Here is a 20885-nt window from a genome sequence, read left to right as displayed (position 1 = left end):
CCATTTTTCTCAGTAAATATATTTCCAAAGGTGCTATTGACATGAAATTTTCACCGGATGTTGGTAACAACCCAAGTAATCTATACATACAAAGAAACCAAAACAAATAAGTTCAGAAATTAAGTTATGTGTAATAATGTGAAATGACACAGGGAAAAAGTATTGAACACATGAGGAAAGGGAGGTGCAAAAAGGCATGGAAAGCCAAGACAATAGCTGAAATCTATCAGTAATTAGAAAGCAATCCAACCCCTTGTCAGTGCAAATTAATTTCAACTGGTTCAGTCCCAACTGATGGCTCATGACCAAGGTGTCACACAAGAATCACTCATGATGGATAAAAGCAAAGATAAAAGAGCTCTCTCAAGACCTTCGCAACCTTATTGTTGCAAACATACTGATGACATTGGCCACAGACACATTTCTAAACTTCTGAATGTTCCAGTGAACACTGTTGGGGCCATAATCCGGAAGTGGAAAGAACATCATTTCATCATTAACTGGCCACGACCAGGTGCTCCTCGCAAGATTTCTGACAGAGGAGTGAAAGAATTATCAGAAGAGTTGTCCAAGAGCCAAGGACCACTTGTGGAGAGCTTCAGAAAGACCTGGAATTAGCAGGTACAATTGTTTCAAAGAAATCAATAAGTAATGCACTCAACCGCCACGGCCTGTATGCACGCTCACCACGCAAGACTACATTGCTGAAGAAAAAGCATGTTGAAGCTCGTTTAAAGTTTGCTGCACAACATTTGGACAAGCCTGTGAAATACTGGGAGAATATAGTCTGGTCAGATGAGATTAACTCTTTGGATGCCATAATACACACCATGTTTGGAGGACAAATGGCACTGCACATCACCCTAAAAACACCATACCAACAGTGAAGTTTGGAGGTGGGAACATCATAGTGTGGGGCTGCTTTTCAGCATACGGTCCTGGCAAACTTCACATAATTGAAGGAAGGATGAATGGAAAAATGTACCGAGACATTCTTGATAAAAATCTGCTGCCATCTACCAGGATGATGAAGATGAAACGAGGGTGGACATTTCAGCAAGACAATGATCCCAAACGCACAGCCAAGGAAACTCTCAATTGGTTTCAGAGAAAGAAAATAAAGCTGCTAGAATGGCCCAGCCAATCACCTGATTTGAATCCAATTGAAAATCTATGGAAAGAACTGAAGATCAGAGTTTATAGAAGAGGCCCAGAGACTGTTTGTGTGAAAGAATGGGCCAAAATCACACCTGAGCAATGCATACAACTAGTTTCTCCATACAGGAGGCGTCTTGAAGCCGTCATTACCAACAAAGGCTTTTGTACAAAGTATTAAATAAATATCAGTAAGCGTGTTCAATACTTTTTCCCTGTGTCATTTCACATTATTACACATAACTTAGTTTCTGAACTTATTTGTTTTTGGTTTCTTTGTATGTATAGATTACTCGGGTTGTTACCAACATCTGGTGCAAATTTCATGTCAATAGTGGAAATATATTTACTGAGAAAAATGGCGACGTGTTCAATACTTATTTTACCCGCTGTATATATATATATACACATATATATATATGTATATATATATATATATATACATATATATATATGTATTTGGGAGCAGTGAGATTATAAAAATATTGCACAGGCATTCATTTTGTTTTTTTATATTGCACATATTGTATTGATTTAAGTATTGCACCTTTTGTGAGTACCTTGGGATGCCTAGTGTTGCCTTTTATCTTGTTATTATATTTACTGTACATCTGACAAAAGACAGAAAACTTTTGTCACAGGAATAAAGAGTATAGGACATTTTAAGTGGTCTTACAGGTTTAGTTTTGCAAAGACTTTAAGTATAATAAATGCAGGAAACAAAAGCATTAATTGGCCAATAATACAGTCAGATGCTCTATAATGCTGTTCTACCACTGAGGCTGATAAATATATATATAATATCACTGTTACTGCAGTATTCAAGTATTCAAAATCACATGATCAAAACTCATGTTCACTACATTGAGTCAATTTGCTGCAAACTGTGTTTTCACTATAACCGTTTAATCTTCAGTGTCGTCTTTGTTTATCTGAAATTTCTCCTTTAAAGTTGAACTGAACATTTTGTAAATCCAATAACACAATATTCTGGATGTTTTTCATGTAACTTTATACATATTTATTTGTAATTTAGTATAGTTTTTGTATACATCTGAAGACTTAACTGTCTAATCAGAGTGTAAAATCTATAGTTTGGTGTATGTAAATAGTTTGAATGTGCTCAACATGCTCTCATGATGACGATGACCTGCTGCCGGGTTAGAGGCAGTTTGAGAGGTTGAGGAAATGTCTTGATTAAATGATTAATATACTTATTTTCTCAGAAAGGATGAGATCATGGAGTGGTGACATATTCCTGCTGTCAGTCTCAAAATCCTCTTTCAGTGTAAAGGAGGAGTGTGTCCCTCTCTTCCACTCCGTCCATCACATACTGAGGTCGTCTCGTTGGAGACTGAAAAGGGGAAGTGAAACCGACATCACTTCTTTTTTTCTCCTCACTGCCTATAAAAAGATGAATACAACAGCACTCTGGTCGGCTCAAAGTGTTCACACCATCTCCTCCGAGGCTGATAACGGGAACACATTTCAGGCTCATGTGTTTTACTCTTTGGGGTGAAGTTAGGGTGAAAAGTGTGTCTGGGGAGCTGCTGACTGACTGACTGACTGACTGACCAGGTCAACAGAGCTGAACACTGAGGAGACATGGAAGCTGTGGTTGGACTGTTAGTGATGATACTCGGAGTCTCTCATGGTGAGCTGTTTAACTTTATTTTATTGATTTTATGGAGAATATCTTCTCGTAGGTATTGGTTTCAAGTATAGGGGAGAGTGGGGTGAGTTGGGGACAGTTGACCTTTTTACTAAGTTAGAAAAGAAACTGTGACATTCACCGCTCATCCACACCCTCTTCACTTTCAACCTCAAAGTAGAGCCCTTCTGACTCTTCCTCACATTTTATTCACAGTTTAAAATATACATGAGAGTAAACGTTGGGCTCTTTTGTTATTTGTCTTCTACCACAGCTGTTTTTTAATTATGTCACATATAAAAACAGGAAACATATCGTTGGAAAGTTTATTTTATGGCCTATCAGTTGATACCGGTGTTAGGTTGTCTGAACTTTTGTTGGTAGTTTTAGCACAGGAGTCCAAAGTGTGTCTGCTCTCCCCGGGACGGCTGGGATTGTTTGTAGTTCCTACCTCGTTACAAATCAATAAAAAGCAGACAAAAACAAGACATATTCCTAATTGAATAAGACCCACTGAGTGAATATTAACTCAAGTAGTAGCCAGTCAGAAACCCTTTTTTTTATCTCATTAATTTATGAAAATATAATAATTTTATATGTTTTCTTTTTCTCAGAGAAATGTTTGAACAAGCGACATTGTAAATGTAAGGTTTTATAATTTTTTTCAATTTAAATGATATTATTTTTAGCCCAGAACAAAGTGTCCCAACCGTCCAGAGGAGGCAGAGTTTTGGGGAAAGTGCACTCCTTGTACATTTAACCAAACTGATTAGATGCTTGTAAATTGGATTAGACCATGGTGCAGATGAATTTAGGAATTTGATTTGTCGCTTTTATTTTATTTATTTATTTTTATTCTTTTGCATTTTATTTGTATACTAGGATTCTGTGGATATTATTTTTTTGTTTTAAATGTATTCATTTATTTCTTTTATTTATTTATTATTATCTTAATGTTAATATTATTTTGCATATAGGAGTTTGATTTGTGGACCAAAATGTGACAATGTTCATGTACAAAATTGTGCTTTTCACGTTCTGGTTTGTCTCTAAAAACGTGATAACTTGTTGGACACCGGTATCTGTTCAGGGATCAGATTATTTTCATTACTCTTCAAGTAGTCTGTGATTGATGGAAGTTAATGTGGTGACCCCAGCAGGCTGGAGACGCCTGTTGGTTCTGAATAAATTACCACTTTTATTGATTAACTAAGATGTAACAATCTATTTTATAAAACTGAAAGCTTTTCTGAGGTTCAGTAGCTTTAAAAAAAATCGAGTTATTTCTAATAGCATCATTGTTCAATTATAGTAAGCATTATAATTATGAGATTAATCTATTAAATTACTCATCCCTGACAGTTCAGATATTAAATTAATCCTATGAACCCTGATTTTCACCTTATAGTCAATTGAAAGTTTAAGATAAAACATGTTCTATCATGCTTTTACTGTATTTATATTCTCAATATGTGCATCATTTTATACATTTTCCCTGAAAACAACCTGAAATATAATTTGGTGTCTCTGCAGAAAGTTTGGATCTCCACTATAATTAAATTAAAGTTGAGTTGGATGAGGTTAACTACTAAATAATAAAATGTAGTATACATCAATACACATCTGTTAGCTGACGTTCTGTTTTGCAGTCACAGGCCTGTGTAACGCTCAGCTACACAACAATAAACAGCTGTTAGCATAATGTGGTCTGAGAGGAGACACAGCTGCACCAAACCTACTATTATTTGCTTTAGATTGATATTTGCATATGCCATAAAACACTTGTTCTTTTTGCCCCCAAAATGTTCAGGTGTGGAGACCTACTGTGATGGCAGACAGGATGGAGCTCAGTGTTATGGAGCTTTGGGAGGAACTGTGGTCGTCCGGCTGATGGACAACGCCTCAGAAATACATAAATACCTATGGTTAAAAAAAAACACAGTAATACTTGATGGGAGAAAGAATACCATTGTGTCTAATCTGACAGACAACAGATTCTCCTTTACTCCCAGTAATGGAACATTTAGGATCAATAAGCTGAGCAGGACTGATGGAGGTGAATATAAACTTCAAACCTTTGATTCAGATGGACGGAGATCAGAGAATCGGACTCTACAGTTGACCGTTCAAGGTAAACAACTCATTTTTTAACTACTGGTGAATTTAGTAATATTGATAGACGTCATATTCTATTGCTAAACTATCTCATATTCTACATATATCTGTATCTATGTCTGACCTGTTCTGTAGTAGAAACTGTACAGAATGATTCTGTTAATATGAAAGTTGTGTTTCCTTCAGCTCCTGTGTCCTCTGTCCTGCTGGTCACCGAGTGTCTGTCCCAGGGAGAGATGAAGGTGTCCTGCTCCTCTAAGGGAGGGGAAAGTCCTCAGTACAGCTGGACTCTGGATGGACGCACACTGACGGACGCTGAGCTCCTCTCTGGAAATCCTGAGACCAACAGCGTCACTCTGAAACAACACGTCGAAGGAAAACTGGTCTGCTCAGTCAGGAACAACGTCAACAGAGTCTCAGACGTAAAGGTGATATCTACCTGTGGTGAGTGAGGACATGAGTTGTCTGATTATTGTGATGATTAACTGTACATCAGACATTAATCTGTGTCTTTCCAACAGGATACATATACATCAACTGCACCTCAGAGAATGGGACGCACATATCACAGTGGGTGTTTGAGGCCAATAATACTCTGTGTATTGAGCCAACAACAACTCCTACTACTACCACGAATACAGAAACCTCCTCTGCTGGTAAGGAGACTGGCATCACAGTGTCTATTAGCCCCTGTACTAATAACACATCCTCCAATCAAACTGTGACTCCCCCCCCCAGAGATGACCCATGGTACATTAGTAAGTGAAAACTAACTCTCCTGCAGTGGATTCATTCAAGTCATTTCCCCCCTTTTCTTTACCCGTCTCCATAAAAACACCTGTAGTGTTGACTGAAGATCTGTGTCTTGTGTCTTTCTTTACTGAAAACAGACTACTGGCCAATAATGGCTGGTGTACTCTCTGCACTGGTGCTTCTGGTAGCGGTCGGTGTGGCTGTCATCATCCGCTCTCAGAAGAAAAAGCAAGGTGGCAAAGGTAAAAAAAAAAAATTAAACTTCCTTTTTCCTGACCCTTCATTGCATTCACAGTTTACTTCTCTATTTATAGATTTAACAAATAGATTCACATTTTGGGAAATACACTTTATTTTCTCTCTAGCACTCTGCAACACTCAGTGTTTTATTCTAACTCTCAGCAAGAAAAATACTTCTCTTTTAACAGTCCACTGTACAAACACTCAGCGGTGGAGGAAGTATTCAGATCCTTTAAAGTAAAAGTAAAAGTAGTAATACTAATAATAATATCTGTTATTTTCACTAAGTGTTATGTTTGATTACTATTACCCAGAAGTCAATGTACTAATCATGCACACTCATGCACATTTGCTTATTCACATCATGCACACTTCCTCTTTTTTTTGCTATATTGTATTGTTATTATATATATCTTGTTCTGTTTGTCATCACTATTATGTAGTCATATTATCTCTGTATATTAATCTTGTCTCTAGGTGGAAGCCCAGTGGTTTTTTTTTGTCTCTCCCTGCACTGTATATTATTATTTATTTTTTTGTTTGTTATGTTTGTGTAGTCTTAATTAGTGCAAAACATATAAACATAAACATACCACAGTCACAAGTCCTGCATTGAAAATGTTACTAAAAGTACAATCAGTAAAATGTACTCAAAGTATTAAAAGTATTCAGTGCAGAAACATGTCTGTTGTTATACTGTTGTACCTTTTAGATTATCATTATTCATGCATGAGTGTAAAAGCAGAATTTTACTATAGTTGGTTAATGTGGAGCTCATTTTAAGTGAAGTAAAGTAGAACAAAGTGACGTAAAAGTAAACTCAAGTAAAGTAACTAAAATTTAGGCGACATTGGAGCAAATATGATTAAAAAAACGTTTTTATTTTTTTTATAAAACGGTCACTATATCGTGACAGTAGTACATGAGACAGGTAACCTGAAATAAATCCGGTGTCCTCCGGTGCTCCTAACGGCATCTGTAAGATTTCACAGACCGGAGGAGAACAAGCAGTAAGAGCTGATCTGAGGTCTGCTGTCCAGCTGTCGTCTGTTAGAGCCGGCTGTCAATCACTCGCCAACTCTGACTAAACGGTCAAACTAGGCAGCGCTGATCAAATATGAATCAATATTATGTTACGTTAATGCCTATTTCTCTCCTCAGATGTTTTCAGAATCATCTTGTAGTGCACGGTTTAGATGTAAAATGAGAACGTTTGTGACGCAACCGCCATTGTGAAATCTGGTGAAGGAGCACAGCCAATAGGAACGCTCTCTCAATGAAATGACCTGTGATTGGTCAAAGTCTCCCGTCACGGGCTAGATTTTCTAAAGCCTGAAAACAGAGCCATGAGGAGGAGCAGGAGTCTAGTTATCTCTCAGAACACTTGAATTATAATATGCTGAAAGGTTATTATGGATGTTTCTTGCCAAATGATGCCAAATATATAAAGTGCCTACTACCACTTGAGTAAATGTCAATTCAATTCAATTCAAACTTTATTGCAGACTCAAGGTCCAGATAAGAAAAAAGAAAAAACAACAATTACATATAATACATTGCAATACAGGAAGCATTATAAAAGTCATGATTAAAAGACATTAAAAATATAAATATTAATATAAATATATACATACGTCAATGCTTTACATATAAAGAACTATACCAGTGCCTCCACAGCTGTGATTGGTACCGTGTAGTGCTGAATCTTATAGACAAGATGATGTCATTCTCAGAGTGATTTAACCGGCATATAAATGTGTACATGAGATTCCTTAATACAAGTATTCATGCCTGCAGACACAAACATTTCACTTGCACTGCAACATCTTGGTCTTTTTAGTAATATTCTCATTGCATCACAATCACATGTCACATTCCACAAACACTGAGTATAACTAGTCATTATGTATTATGATATGTTTGTGACACTTGTTCTGTTCACTGTAGCACCAGAAGAAGACGACCAGGAGTTAACCTACGCTGATGTCAATATCCTGCAGCGGCCCGGGAGGCAGGTGCAGCAGAGAGCGGAGACTGAGGTGGAGTACGGCCAGATCAGGTTTTCAGAGCGACCCCGGCGGCAGACTGTTGAACCACCAGCAGATGACTGTGTGTACGCCATGGTCCGTAAGGACAGGTGATTCACAGAGAGTGCACCACTGGAGGCAGATGTTTGTCTTTCACAAATATCTCATATCACTCTTAGATATGATTATTATTTTTCACCGCTTTTACTGTTTTGCTGGGTTATGACTGGACTCTGAGGTATCAACTCAGTTTTGTAGAATATTTAACAATTTCTTAAGGAAATATATATATTTGTAAAGTATTCTAATTACAGTATTACATTACATTATTATTACAATCCTCCCTTTATCTTGTTTTTACTTGTTTTTAATTTATGAGCATACACTTTTTTTTTCTATGAGCAATACTCTAAAGTGCTCTGTAAAGATGTCATCAGTACGTTCATGTTGGTCTCCGTTTACATGTCATCTAAAATGGCTACTTTTCAAAGTGATGAAGTTTGCACTTACTAAGATTAAGAATGTATTTATCAACCAGGTGGATTAGTTGAGTGGGCAGAGTATATGTTGCATTAGTAGTGTAGATTTATTGTGTGCGAGTCGATCTCATATTTGACCCTGCATATCTTCCTTTGTCTCTCTTGAACATAAGATAAAGTCTCGTTTCTCAGGAAGTTAACCACGTATTTGTTTCCATGACGTAAACACTTCTGCTTCTTTTCAGGCGTGTGCATTTCATTCTTACAAAATCGGTTTATCATTTGCAGAGGGGGATTTTTAAGACCACTTTTATTACACTTGTGTCCTTAATGCAATGATAAATATGAGTGGGTTGTGTAGTTTTGTCTATTTTAGTAGATGCAGACACACATACTGTAGCATACAGTCTAATTACATTATATAACTACAGTACATGCAGTTGTTTCCTAATAAAGAGAGTTAGCAGCAAAGGAGGAACACCTTTTAAAAGAGGATGTTGCTCTCTTTCTTTTTCTCCTTTACTGAAACCAGGGGAGAACTGAGAGAGACGAATTTGGCGTGAGGAACTAACAAGTTGTCTCACTGCGAGCACGCAATGTGTTTATCATATAACACCATCGGTTTGACACGTTTCCTATGTAATTGTGGTTTCGCTTGAACGCACTCGCTGCTGACATCAATGTTTTATGATCTCGTATTAACCAGTTGGTCAACTGTCAAAAAGGTTTATCGTTAGAAAACAAACACTTGCTTGGAATCGATTGAACTAAATGCATTTTGAGGACTAGATCAAGTAGATCAATATGAAATTCATAGCCAATTTCTTTGCCATGAGCCGATGACAGGGATAAAACACAGAGCACATTCAATGATAGAATGTAAGCTCACACAGGACCAGTAACTCTCAGTAACTTTCTGCTTAAAAGAGTGATTTAATCATATAAAACAACATAATATAACATTTTAACAGATTCAGAGTCAGTCAGACGTAAAGAGACAATGATACACAAGAAAATGTAAGTTTTTAAGTATTGGCTACGACCCTGTACTCTCACTGCTCAGTGTATTCTGCATTAATGTCTCAGCATGAACTATTAAGAATGTGAGACCACAGACATCATATACAGTACCCATCACATTCCTGTAAGATGCTCTATTAACTAATCTAAATCTCCCTCAGACTCTTGGTTTTTATGCCTCTTCTAAAAGAGCCAGTCTGGATCCACGCACAAGACGTAACAATAAACAACACGGACAGAAACAAATAGTGATCATTTCTATATCAATATTCTGTAATCACTCCGTGTTTACTTCCAATTCTTGAAGAAAACTTTCTCGCATGCCTCCACAGTTCAACGGAGAATTAAAAAACAGAGCAAAGTCTTGATGAATTGAAGTAAATGGGGCGTTTAATGACAGCAAAACTATATCAGAACATCTGTTTTTACAAGCTCTCACTGAACTCGTGCAGTATAAACCAAGTCTTATTATAATACTTCCACACAAACAGTCTCACGTTTGCGCAGGCGTGAAGTGTTTTAAATAGTACGGATTTAGTGGAGATGCCTGTGTTTGGAAAAGTAGTGAGCATACGTGAGCATAAATGAGAATTGGATTATACTGCAGGAGTTGCGTAATGTTTTGATCTAGTTTTTGTGGTTGTTAAACGCGGCCAACATTTAAATTCACCAAGACTTGTCTCCGTTTGTGGATTCTCTGTCGAACTGTGGAGGCAAAAACAAAGTTTTCTCAGAGAATTCAAGGTAACACGGGGTAGCTAACTGATATACAAGTGAAGTATTCCTTTAAGCTGTTATCAGATGCTATTGCATCTGTTGGTATGGGCGTGGACTGTGTCAGGAAGTGTACAGCCAGACCTTTGATCCTCAGGGCACCCTTCTTTTCTCAGCTTAGTATCACCCTCTGAAACACTTAAGGACCTCTTTGTATGAAATAACTTTTTACAGTGTGATTTTATTATTTATGCTAACTTCGTTTTTACATGAAATATATAAAGAAGCATCCATTATCAACAAGATTTTCCAATGTTAATTTTGTATATATATATATATATGTATGTATATTCGGTGCAACCGTGCAATTTTTTAGCTGTTTACTTGCTGTGCATTTAATAAAGAGAGAAGTTACGTGATTGGTTTGGTTTGATAGCTTGAGGTTAAAGGTCGGACTACCAATCAGCTGATCAGCTGAGCCATAAAATTGCTGTTTATGGTTCATGATAGTTGTCCTCAAACAACCACCTGAGATCTTGTTTTTAAAGTTGAACCCTCTCGTTGAAACTCAGTTGAACTTCCGACTGACATACTGAGCAAATAATTGACAACACAGGAAAAGTGCAATAAAGCTGCTCCAACAATCCGGTATCCTTTATAGCACATCTGATCAGTCAGCCCTTCGTTCAGCACAATAATCATAATGGTACCAAATTGTTCAGTGTTGTTGAAGCTGGCAGCCCTTTTAATACTTATATAATATGGAAATCTAAAGAGATTATACTGTTGCACCTCAGCTCTTGATAGTTTTGGTTGAACACACAATTAAACATTTATTTTTTTCCTCATAAAAACCAGGTGATTTTTATCATTGTCGTGACACATTCATGTGATGTTACTCTGCCGTGCCAAATTTATTGAACTATAAAAACTAAGACTGGTGGCTGGTTTCAATTCTTCAATCCTGGGCACGTCAGATATCCTTCAGATATCCTTCAGATATCCTTCATCTGCCAAATATGTGTAAAGAAAGTAAATACTTTAAGATTGTTCAGTACATGTTCAGTATTTGTACAGTACATCTCTACTGCGCAACAGTGTGAATGTAAAGAAGTGTATTAAGGTTTCTTTGAAAAGATCATCCTGTAATGTGACTATATTATTGTATAGTACAAAACGGAGGTCATCTCAGGTTATAATTTCATTAAATCTGTGTATTATTTAAGTCATTTTGAGGGCAGGTAAAGCTTTACACCATCAGTTCACTCCTCACTAGCAGCATGAACTTATTAAGAAGCCTTTCTCTTAAATGTATGGTGTCTGAGTAAGAGGAAAGGAAGGAAATGTGGCAAATGTGGCAATGTAAATTTAGTACCGAGCAGTCGGCCGAAGATTTTCAAAATAAACCACTGTACCACCAACGCTGTGCAACTATTTGTCAATCAAAGTGTGCAGTAAAAGAATTCCCGTTTTCTCTTTCAACATAAATCTCACTAGTGTGCTTGTATTTAGTAAGTTTAATGTTGGTTTTGCCGCACGTTATATAAAAAGCATGCTCAGTGCATACTGTTTGTTTATCGATGTGGTTTGTGTTTTCTGTTCAGCAGCACAGAGCGTCTGCTTTCACTGCACCACAATCGTCTGAAACATTTTTAGAGAAAACCGAGTAAGGGTTAAAGGGACTGTTTATAACTTCTTACACGTATAAATCAATCTGGGTCGGTGTAACATGCACTCGGTCGTGTGGCTACGCTGTTCAGACTCAGACTCCACAAAGTTGTATCTAGTGAAGCCCGTCTGTTAAACAGTGTTGGCCGCGGTCGGAGGACGCGGGGGAGACCGTAGCTTTGGTCTCCAGGGCCGGGGTCTCTGCTGTACTCTGCTCCTCTGCCTGCCTGCTTGCCATCACTCACACACCGCGCTCGTTCTCACTCGCTCTCTCGCTCCACCTCTTACGTGCATGCTGCTCACTCCACACTGCAGAAGAGTTAGTTTAGCTCTGAGAATATCTAGTGAATGTTCAGTGGACGTTTGTGCAGAAATAACTGCTGCAGCTCCTCCAGACCAACAGAGGTTTCCCGTGTCTTGTGAAGTGACGGGGCTCCGCAGAGAGAAACGTTATCGTCTCCGACCTAAACTCCGGCGTCTCCCCCGTTCCCTCCGGCCGCGGTCGGGAGGCTGAGGCAGGAAAAGCCAACACTAGGATCAGCATTGATTCATGGAGAGACTTCGTCTGGTCAGCTAACATTACTGCCAAGTAACAGAAAACAAAAAACACAAACCACATCGATAAACCTACAGTATGCACTGACCATGCTTTTTATATAATGTGCAGCAAAACCAACATTAAACTTACTAAATACAAGCACACTAGTGAGATGTATGTTGAAAGAGAAAACAGGGGAATTCTTTTACTGCACACATTGATTGACAAATAGTTGCACAACGTTGGTGGTACAGTGGTTTATTTTGAAAATCCTCGGCCGACTGCTCGGTACTAAATTTACATCGCCACATTTGCCACATTTCCTTCCTCTTTAAAGTGTCTTACAAACAAGAGCAGTCTGAAAGCGTGTGAACATTTCATGTACAGTGTCCACTAACAAGTCATACATACTGTGAGTCCCAGAAGGCGAGATAAGCAGTGACTTTTTTCACTTATACAATACTGTGATAAAGCTGAATGTGTGTATTTAGCGTTACAGTGTCGGTCGACAGTCGTGGGTCATGAGGCAGCTCTTTTTAAGGATGTGGCTAAACCCTGCTGTCTGAACATGTTAGCCACACGGTCATTTTTAAAACACGTTTTTGTTCTCAGTTCCTTGCTGTTATCACAATGTTAGAGCTAAAACAGAAAAAAATATATTTTAAGTCCAAGTTTCTAAATGGAAAATGCCAAATGAGTGTTTTCATATCAAAATCACCCTGCTTTTATTTCCTTGTTTTTTTTTTTACATTTCTGTGCGTTCACCGTTACGCCATACACAGCTGCCTTTCTAAAACCCACTGGTTTATACTTTTTAATGATCTATTCCCATAATAAATCCTGCATTAATATTTCAACAGAAAGAACATTAAATGAACATCTTGTTTAATGTTTTATCCCCCGTTCTTTCCTTCGTAGTAACAAACTCTTTGCTATATTTATATTTGCTGTAAATTCAAATGCTAATAAAAAGATGAATTAGCATCATTTCCACTGTGCAATATCATATTTCCACTTGTGCAATTATGTAAATCGTCTGTTTATTGTCAATATTGTTCCTATTTGTTATATTTGCTTCTATTTAAATTGTTCATATTTTATATGTCTTGTCTACTTTTGTTTTGCACCGTGTTGTATCTTGATTTTTTATTTTACTGATGCTTCTTGTTTCTGCACTATATACCCTCTTTGCTGCTGTAAACTGCAAATGTCCCCACTGTGGGGACTAATAAAGGAATATCTTATCAGATCTTATCTACTTACGTTTTTTTACATGTTTGCAGAATCTGCATTCATTTTTATTTTTAGACCGAGTGTGATTTTGAGACGCATTTCCTCATGCAGTTCCTGTACGTCAAATGGGGTTATGGTTAGACCTTTTTTTCTTACTCACAAAGCAGACTGTAAATAGACAGCGTCACTTTTATCCAACAAGATTCAGACAAATTTCAACATTAAAGAAACGTCAAAGAAAGAAGGACTACTGAAATGCTTTTTCATTGTGGCTTTAAACAACTATTCTTGAAGAAGGAACTCAAGTTATCCAGTCACTCTTTGTCCTTTAAATCAGTATCTTGGTGCTGAAAATGATCCATATACGTATATTAAAACATTAAAGTCCTGTGATTGGCAAATGCCCATCAGAGATGATCAGTGCAACAGACATGTTTCAGTGCTTGTCATTGTGAAAGGCAGGAGGAGGTGCAGCATTATAACATCATGTTGATGTGAATCATCTTCATTCATTCTGTGGTATATAAAAAACAAAAAAAATAATGCTATGTACATATTTCACGCTGTATCAGTCTTCCATAATGAAGTCCCCTCCTTAGTATTCTTCCGATATCGTATCAGACAAAATGTTGCTGCTGGGGCTGGTGTTGATGTGGGTGTCAGCGGGTCCACCCAGCGCCGGTGGGGTGGGTGTTGTTGTGGAGGCCTGCTGAGAGTTCTGCAGCTTCTTCCTGGTTATCTTCCTCTCTTTGGCACGTCTGTTCTGAAACCAGATCTTCACCTGAGATAGCAACATCAGAAACATATTTATTAGGTATACGGGCTCTTAAATATTGATCAGAAACAGCAAACTATGATGCATCATCCGTTCTCACGCTTTTGAGCTGTTATCAAGTGGATGACGACTTTTTTTTGTGTACATTGTCTCGCTCTCTGCCTCACGTACTTCTGCTTAAGTTGAGCAATTTCCTTCTTTCCCAGAATGGATTAGTTGCACTCAACTGTGGGTTCGACAAGCAGAATGAGTAGTGAGATAACAATAGCATCATGACATGAGAGCGAGAATGAGGGATTCACCATTAACACTACTTATGCGAGACGTTTTATGGCCACGTAGCATAATGGTTTATAGAGGTTTCTGCTGTTTCTTTCTAAAGAAGGTTTCTCCCAACGGGATTGTTGAAGAACGTTCTGTTAATGTGTGCTGCGTTAAAGCTGCAGTAGTCAGTATGTTTTTGGCATCATTGGGCAAAAATCTGATAATAACCTTTCAGCATATTGTAATTCAAGAGTTCTGAGAGATAACTAGACTTCTGCTCCTCCTCATGGCTCTGTTTTCAGGCTTTAAGAAAAGACTTTGACCAATCACAGGTCATTTCATTGAGAGAGCGTTCCTATTGGCTGTGCTCCGGTCATGTGACCAGAACTTGACGTTCCTTTAACAGATTTCACAATGGCGGCGGCGTCACAAACGTTCTCATTTTACAGCTAAACCGTGCACTACAAGATGATTCTGAAAACATGTGAGGAGAGAAATAGGCATTAACGTAACAGAATATTGATCATATTTGATCAGCGCTGCCTAGTTTGACCGTTTGGTCGGAGTTCGTGAGTGATTGACAGCCGGCTCTCATAGACGGCAGCTGGACAGCAGACCTCAGATCAGCTCTTACTGCTTGTTTTCCTCCGGTCTGTGAAATCTTGCAGGAGCACCGGAGGACACCGGAATTATTTCAGGTTACCTGTCTCATGTACTACTGTCACGATATAGTGACCGTTTTATAAAAAAACAAAACTTTTTTTTAATCATATTTGCTCCAAACTCGCCCTGATTTGAGGTACTTTACTTGAGTTTTCTTTTACGTCACTTTGTTCTACTTTACTTCATTTAAAATGAGCTCCACATTAACCAACTATAGTAAAATCCTGCTTTTACACTCATGCATGAGTAAAAATAATCTAAAAGGTACAACAGTATAACAACAGACATGTTTCTGCACTGAATACTTTTAATACTTTGAGTACATTTTACTGATTGTACTTTTAGTAACATTTTCAATGCAGGACTTGTGACTGTGGTATGTTTATGTTTATATATTTTGCACTAATTAAGACTACACAAACATAACAAACAAATAAATAATAAAATACAGTATAGGGAGAGACAAAAAAAAACCTGGGCTTCCACCTAGAGACAAGATTAATATACAGAGATAATATGACTACATAATAGTGATGACAAACAGAACAAGATATATATAATAACAATACAATATAGCAAAAAAAAAGAGGAAGTGTGCATGATGTGAATAAGCAAATGTGCATGTGTGTGCATGATTAGTACATTGACTTCTGGGTAATAGTAATCAAACATAACACTTGGTGAAAAAAAATATATTATTTGCATTACTACTTTTACTTTTACTTTTAAAGGATCTGAATACTTCCTCCACCGCTGAGTGTTTGTACAGTGGACTGTTAAAAGAGAAGTATTTTGATGTTTGATGGCCACATAGCATAATGGTTTATAGAGGTTTCTGCTGTTTCTTTCTAAAGAAGGTTTCTCCGGTCTGTGAAATCTTACAGATGCCGTTAGGAGCACCGGAGGAAACCGGAGGACACATGATTTTTTTCAGGTTACCTGTTTCATGTCCTACTGTCACGATATAGCGACCGTTTTATAAAAATAACTTTTTTTAATCATATTTGCTCTAATCTCGCCTACTGATGCTTTAACTATATCCATGACAATAAGAAAAATACAGCACCAAGCAACTACATGGACCTGAGGTTCTGTACCAATAGCTGTATTTGAGTTTAAGTTGCTCCTCTCACCTCACAAAAACATATAAACAGAAACATGAAGGGTCAATCAAAATAAGCCAGTGGGTGTCCAAGATCTCATTCCTGAAAAGAAGGAGCTCTTTCTTGCCGTTCCTTTGAGTTATTTGCAGTCTATTTCTCAATGTTTTCTGGGCCCAGTCATTAAAGTGTGACTATGTGACCTTATGTGAAAGAAGAATTAGCACATTATATGTCATATCTTCGTAAACACGCCCCTTGCTCAATCCAGTACTCTCTGGGGTTTTGGTGCTATACAGCCTTAGAAGAGGCCTGTGCTACGAAGCAGGATTTGGCGTTAGCGAGGTAACTTCAGGGTTAACCCTTCAGAGCAGGTTATGTTCCGGATAAGAGATCAACTCGTATAAAAGCACCGCCTACTGACCAATCAGAGCTCGGTGCGCAGATCGTATGATAATATTACACACATACGAAGAGTCATAATCAGACTGAAAACAACACAGTTTAAACTGATAAATGCAGGAAGGACAGCTGGATTTATGCTGTGGATGTTTACCGCTTTGAATTATGTTTTTATATTTTCTTTTTTACTTGGTCTTGAGTCCGTTTCACACCGCCGGAGACGGGGACGCTGCTGAAAGAAGGTTGAAATAGTCATAGACGCCACATCTTTCTTACTTGGCATACGGAAGTGTTGTCCATTTACCATAACACGTCTAAAAGCTATTTATATCTAGAAGACTATATCTGACTTTTGAGTATTCCGCTTTTGCCAGCTGTTCTTCTTGCATGTGGCAGCTTCAACTGTGTTACTTTTAGTCTGAATTAAGTGTTTAACTTCTTCCTATTTGTCTGATATAGTTTACTCTTCCTTTGTAAAATGTGCCGCTCTGCCTGTCTGTCTGTAGTCTGTGGACTTGTCCATGTCTGTGATTGGTCAGATGCTGCAAACACTGCCCTGTTCATGTGAACGCGCTAATAACCAGATGGAGAAACCCTGGGTTGATTTACCGAGTTGATAACCAGCATCGTGGGACCGTTTAGTGTGATCTCGGTTGTCAGGGTTAGTGAAGCCAGAAGGTGCCAGCCAGCCTGGCTCATGGTGCGTTTACAAATATCCTGAGATTGCAAACTCGTGTCCACGGTGGCCGCTGTTCAGCAAGACTCCTTAACTCCACTTACTAGTATTTACTGGAGCTTTTAGCTGCGTCTCACTGTATTCCTCAGCAGATGGAGTCAGGAAGATCATAACGGTGTGTCTACACTTGCTTTCCTTTCTAACCACTAACTTTAATTGGCTCCAGCCTCACCTGTCTCTCGGAGAGGCCCAGTGCCAGCGACAGCTCGGACTTCCTCCTCATGGTGATGTAGCGGTTGAACTGAAACTCCTTCTCCAGCTCCAGGCGTTGCTGGTCAGTGTACACCACCCTGTACTTGTCCTTAGTGCGAGTCTTCGATCCTGAATCACACAAAAAACAACACCTGATTTAGTTAAACAACTTAATACCAGTTTCGGTGATTGACTGACTGAGTGACTGATTTAGGGATTAAATAGGTGTGTTAAACATGATTATGATGATGTCAGTGAGTCACGTGCACCGTGAGCTGCGTGCAAACAGATGACTAATTTGAAGACGTCTGGTGCCATGTTCAAGTTCAGGCGCCACTTAAAGCCTCATCAACTCTATTAATCACGCTAACTATAACTAATGTAAAGACTCCCCGCTGCATTGCATCAGCGGGTCTCCTTATCACTGTGAGTGGTGTTTACATAGGTGTTTACACAGGCAGCTATTCATGTTCACACAGGGTGAGCCAAAGTTATTGATTTGAAGTCTTGACCATGTGACAGCATCGATCGAGGCCGACCAACACACACACACACACACACACACAGAGACATAAGAAAGGCCCGAGGGTTCGACCTTAACAGGAGACTCGGTGTGACTCCTGCAGACTTCCTCTAGTGCCCCGCGTTATCTAGGCAGGCTGTCACACTTTAGCACCCACCCAGTGGACAGAGAGGGTGGGGAATGACATGTCTGCCGCCACTGTTAGCTTTGCATTGACATCTCAAGCCGTGCTGGCGGAAGGGAGAGGTTGAAATAAGCTTGATGAATGTGTGTGTCTGACTTTACTCTGTGTCGAAACTGTTCCTGTCCATGAATGTGTTTTACCATATCTGTCATCTGTAACACCCACACGACGCCTGCGGTTTAACTTGTCATAGTCATCTTGTGACTGAACCAAGGAAGTTACGTTCATTTGAGCATCCTCAAGTGTTTTATCTAGATGGCCGAGTCAAGTCAACTTATTTGCCTCAGGGGTTTTTACAATCCGAGCAGGATATACGACACCCTCTGTCCTTTACATGTACGACCCTCATCGGATGAGGAAAAACTCCCCCCCAATAAACCCTTTTTGAAAAGAGCAACAGAGGAGGGATCCCCCTTCCAGGACAGACAGATGTGCAATAGATGTCGTGTGTACAGAGTAACAACATAATGAAAATACAACATAACACAGCATGGATAAGAGATAAGAGATTTTAAAAATAAATTATAATTCTTTATCATATCTTAACATAGGCTATTTATCATAGGTCAATGTTGGGTTTAATCTTCAGCCTATAACAGGGGTCTGCAACCTCCAGAGCCTCCTGAGGCTCTTCAGCTCCTCTCCAGGGGCTCCCTGTGGATCTTTTTAAAAATGGAAATGAATAACTGTTTGTTGTTAACATTTTAATTTTTATGTATGACAGAGTATTAGGGCCACATTGGGGGGGAAAAAATAAATCAGAGATTTTGAGAATAAAGTCATAATATTATAAAGTAGTAATTTTACGTGTTATTTTCTTTTTTTCTTGTAAAGTTATGACTTTATTCTCGTCATATTACGAATTTTTCTCTTGTAATATTTTCACTTTATTCTGGAAATCTCAGATGTTTTTTCCCCTCAATGTGGCCCTAATACTCCGTAGTACAATGTCTCTTTGGCCCTCACTGCATTAGACTTATATACTAAATACTTAGACTATAAACTGAGTTACCTTCATCATTTATTTATTTATATATATTCATATATTTATATATATAAATATATATTTATATATATTTTTTTTTTGTTTGTTTTGCCTGAAATGTCTCTTTTGACAGTAAAGGTTGTGACCCCTGACCTCTGACCTATAATGATATTAACCCTATGGTGACCTCTGTGGATGTCTCCAGTGTGTGAAGCCCACCTGAGACGGCCGGTCTGATGGGTTCATGGTTTCTCCTCCTGGAGCTGAAGGGGTCCTGACCGGTCATGTAGTTGAACGCTCCTCCAGCAGCAGTAACCGGAGGACCGCTGAGCTCCGGGGAGGAGAAGCTGAGCTGCCCGGCGGAGGGGCTCGATCCCGGTAAGCCGTACGGATACTCATCCCGGGGAGCGTACACGGAGCTCCAGGACGAGTCACCGACTCCCGGGACGTGATGAGGATAACCGGTGAAGTCATACGGAGCCGGGAAGTACTGACTGTTCAGAGACAGCGTCTGAGCCGGGTGTCTGGAGGACTGTGAGTTGGGGTACATCCTCAGGTGTCCTGGTCCGACAGGTAAGGTGACTCTCAGGTAGATCCAACTATAGCTGGATCATGTTATTAGGCCTCCTCGTTTATCTCCAGCAGCCTCTCTCTTTCTGTTTCCACTCCAGTCGAAGGTCTACCTGAGCGGTGAGACTACACACACCTTTATAGATTTACTGCCGAGGAGAGTTCAAAAGTATCATCATGACGTCACGCCTTACCTGAGACCCATCTGCAGCTGCCTACCTGCTGCTCGTCTTGAGGCGACGTGAGGGCATTGACCCTGATTCACCCAGCATGCCCTGCTGGATCAGTTTGATCAGGCCATCATGTCAGGTGTGTGTGGGTGTTTGTATGTACGTGTGCGCGCGCACGTGCACGTAGATGTGAAGGGCTCATGTGACATCCAGCACAGAGATTGTAAAATCAAGATATGAGCTCAGTGGTGAGTTTATTAAACATTATGCAGAACCATAATGCAAAACATATTCACAATCTTAAGTTAAAGTATTAATAACATGAAAAGTAAAAGTATTCATTAAATCAGCAGGTCAGTAAGCATGGGGTATATAAATACTGAGGTCATGAGTCCAAATGAGTCCCATGCAGATTTATTATTACATTTAACTTTTCAATTGTGTTTTCTGTAAATGCAATATCTCCACATTAAAGCGACTCTATGTAAGAATCAGAAATGTCTTGTTAACAGCGACACCTGTGGCCGTTAAGTCAACTAAAGTCAGCGTCCTGTTGCTGGCGCTTGTGCTCGCTCTACATAGCCATGAACGAGCATCGCTCAAAACAGTGAGGAGACACACGTCAGCTAAAAGCACAATATCACTCTATATTTCAGCTGCTTGGCAGTAATGTTTTGGTCGGAGACGATAACTTTTTTCGCTGCGGAGCCCCGCCACTTCACAAGACA

General features: G+C 39.0%; 2 protein-coding genes across 10 annotated transcripts in view; one reads left to right on the top strand and one right to left on the bottom strand.

Moving 5' to 3' along the window:
• Nucleotides 1-13609, top strand: part of LOC141774756 (hemicentin-2-like) — a 34300-nt gene extending 20691 nt beyond the window's left edge. For 6 of the 9 annotated variants that reach the window (XM_074647569.1, XM_074647571.1, XM_074647576.1 and 3 more), the window contains 5 exons: nucleotides 4617-4937; nucleotides 5108-5365; nucleotides 5443-5679; nucleotides 5812-5916; nucleotides 7862-13609. In XM_074647569.1, coding sequence (XP_074503670.1) covers nucleotides 4617-4937; nucleotides 5108-5365; nucleotides 5443-5679; nucleotides 5812-5916; nucleotides 7862-8055 — 1115 coding nt within the window. In that variant the 3' untranslated portion in view covers nucleotides 8056-13609. The remainder of the gene's footprint in view (nucleotides 1-4616; nucleotides 4938-5107; nucleotides 5366-5442; nucleotides 5680-5811; nucleotides 5917-7861) is intronic. The other 3 variants (XM_074647572.1, XM_074647573.1, XM_074647570.1) reach the window with 2 other exon arrangements.
• Nucleotides 13610-13769: 160 nt separating this feature from the next.
• cdx1a (caudal type homeobox 1a) lies at nucleotides 13770-20292 on the bottom strand. The gene is made up of 4 exons (XM_074647591.1): nucleotides 20207-20292; nucleotides 19637-20123; nucleotides 17706-17854; nucleotides 13770-14374 (listed from the first exon to the last, which is right to left on the bottom strand). The coding sequence occupies exons 2-4, from the start codon at nucleotides 19965-19967 to the stop codon at nucleotides 14189-14191; spliced, it is 666 nt and encodes a 221-aa protein (XP_074503692.1). The 5' UTR covers nucleotides 19968-20123; nucleotides 20207-20292; the 3' UTR covers nucleotides 13770-14188.
• Nucleotides 20293-20885: the final 593 nt, after the last annotated feature.

This window comes from Sebastes fasciatus, chromosome 10 (genome assembly GCF_043250625.1).
Source record: "Sebastes fasciatus isolate fSebFas1 chromosome 10, fSebFas1.pri, whole genome shotgun sequence".
NCBI classification, from domain to species: domain Eukaryota; kingdom Metazoa; phylum Chordata; class Actinopteri; order Perciformes; family Sebastidae; genus Sebastes; species Sebastes fasciatus.
Note: the sequence above shows the minus strand (reverse complement) of the source record. Positions and strands in the feature narration are given on the sequence as shown.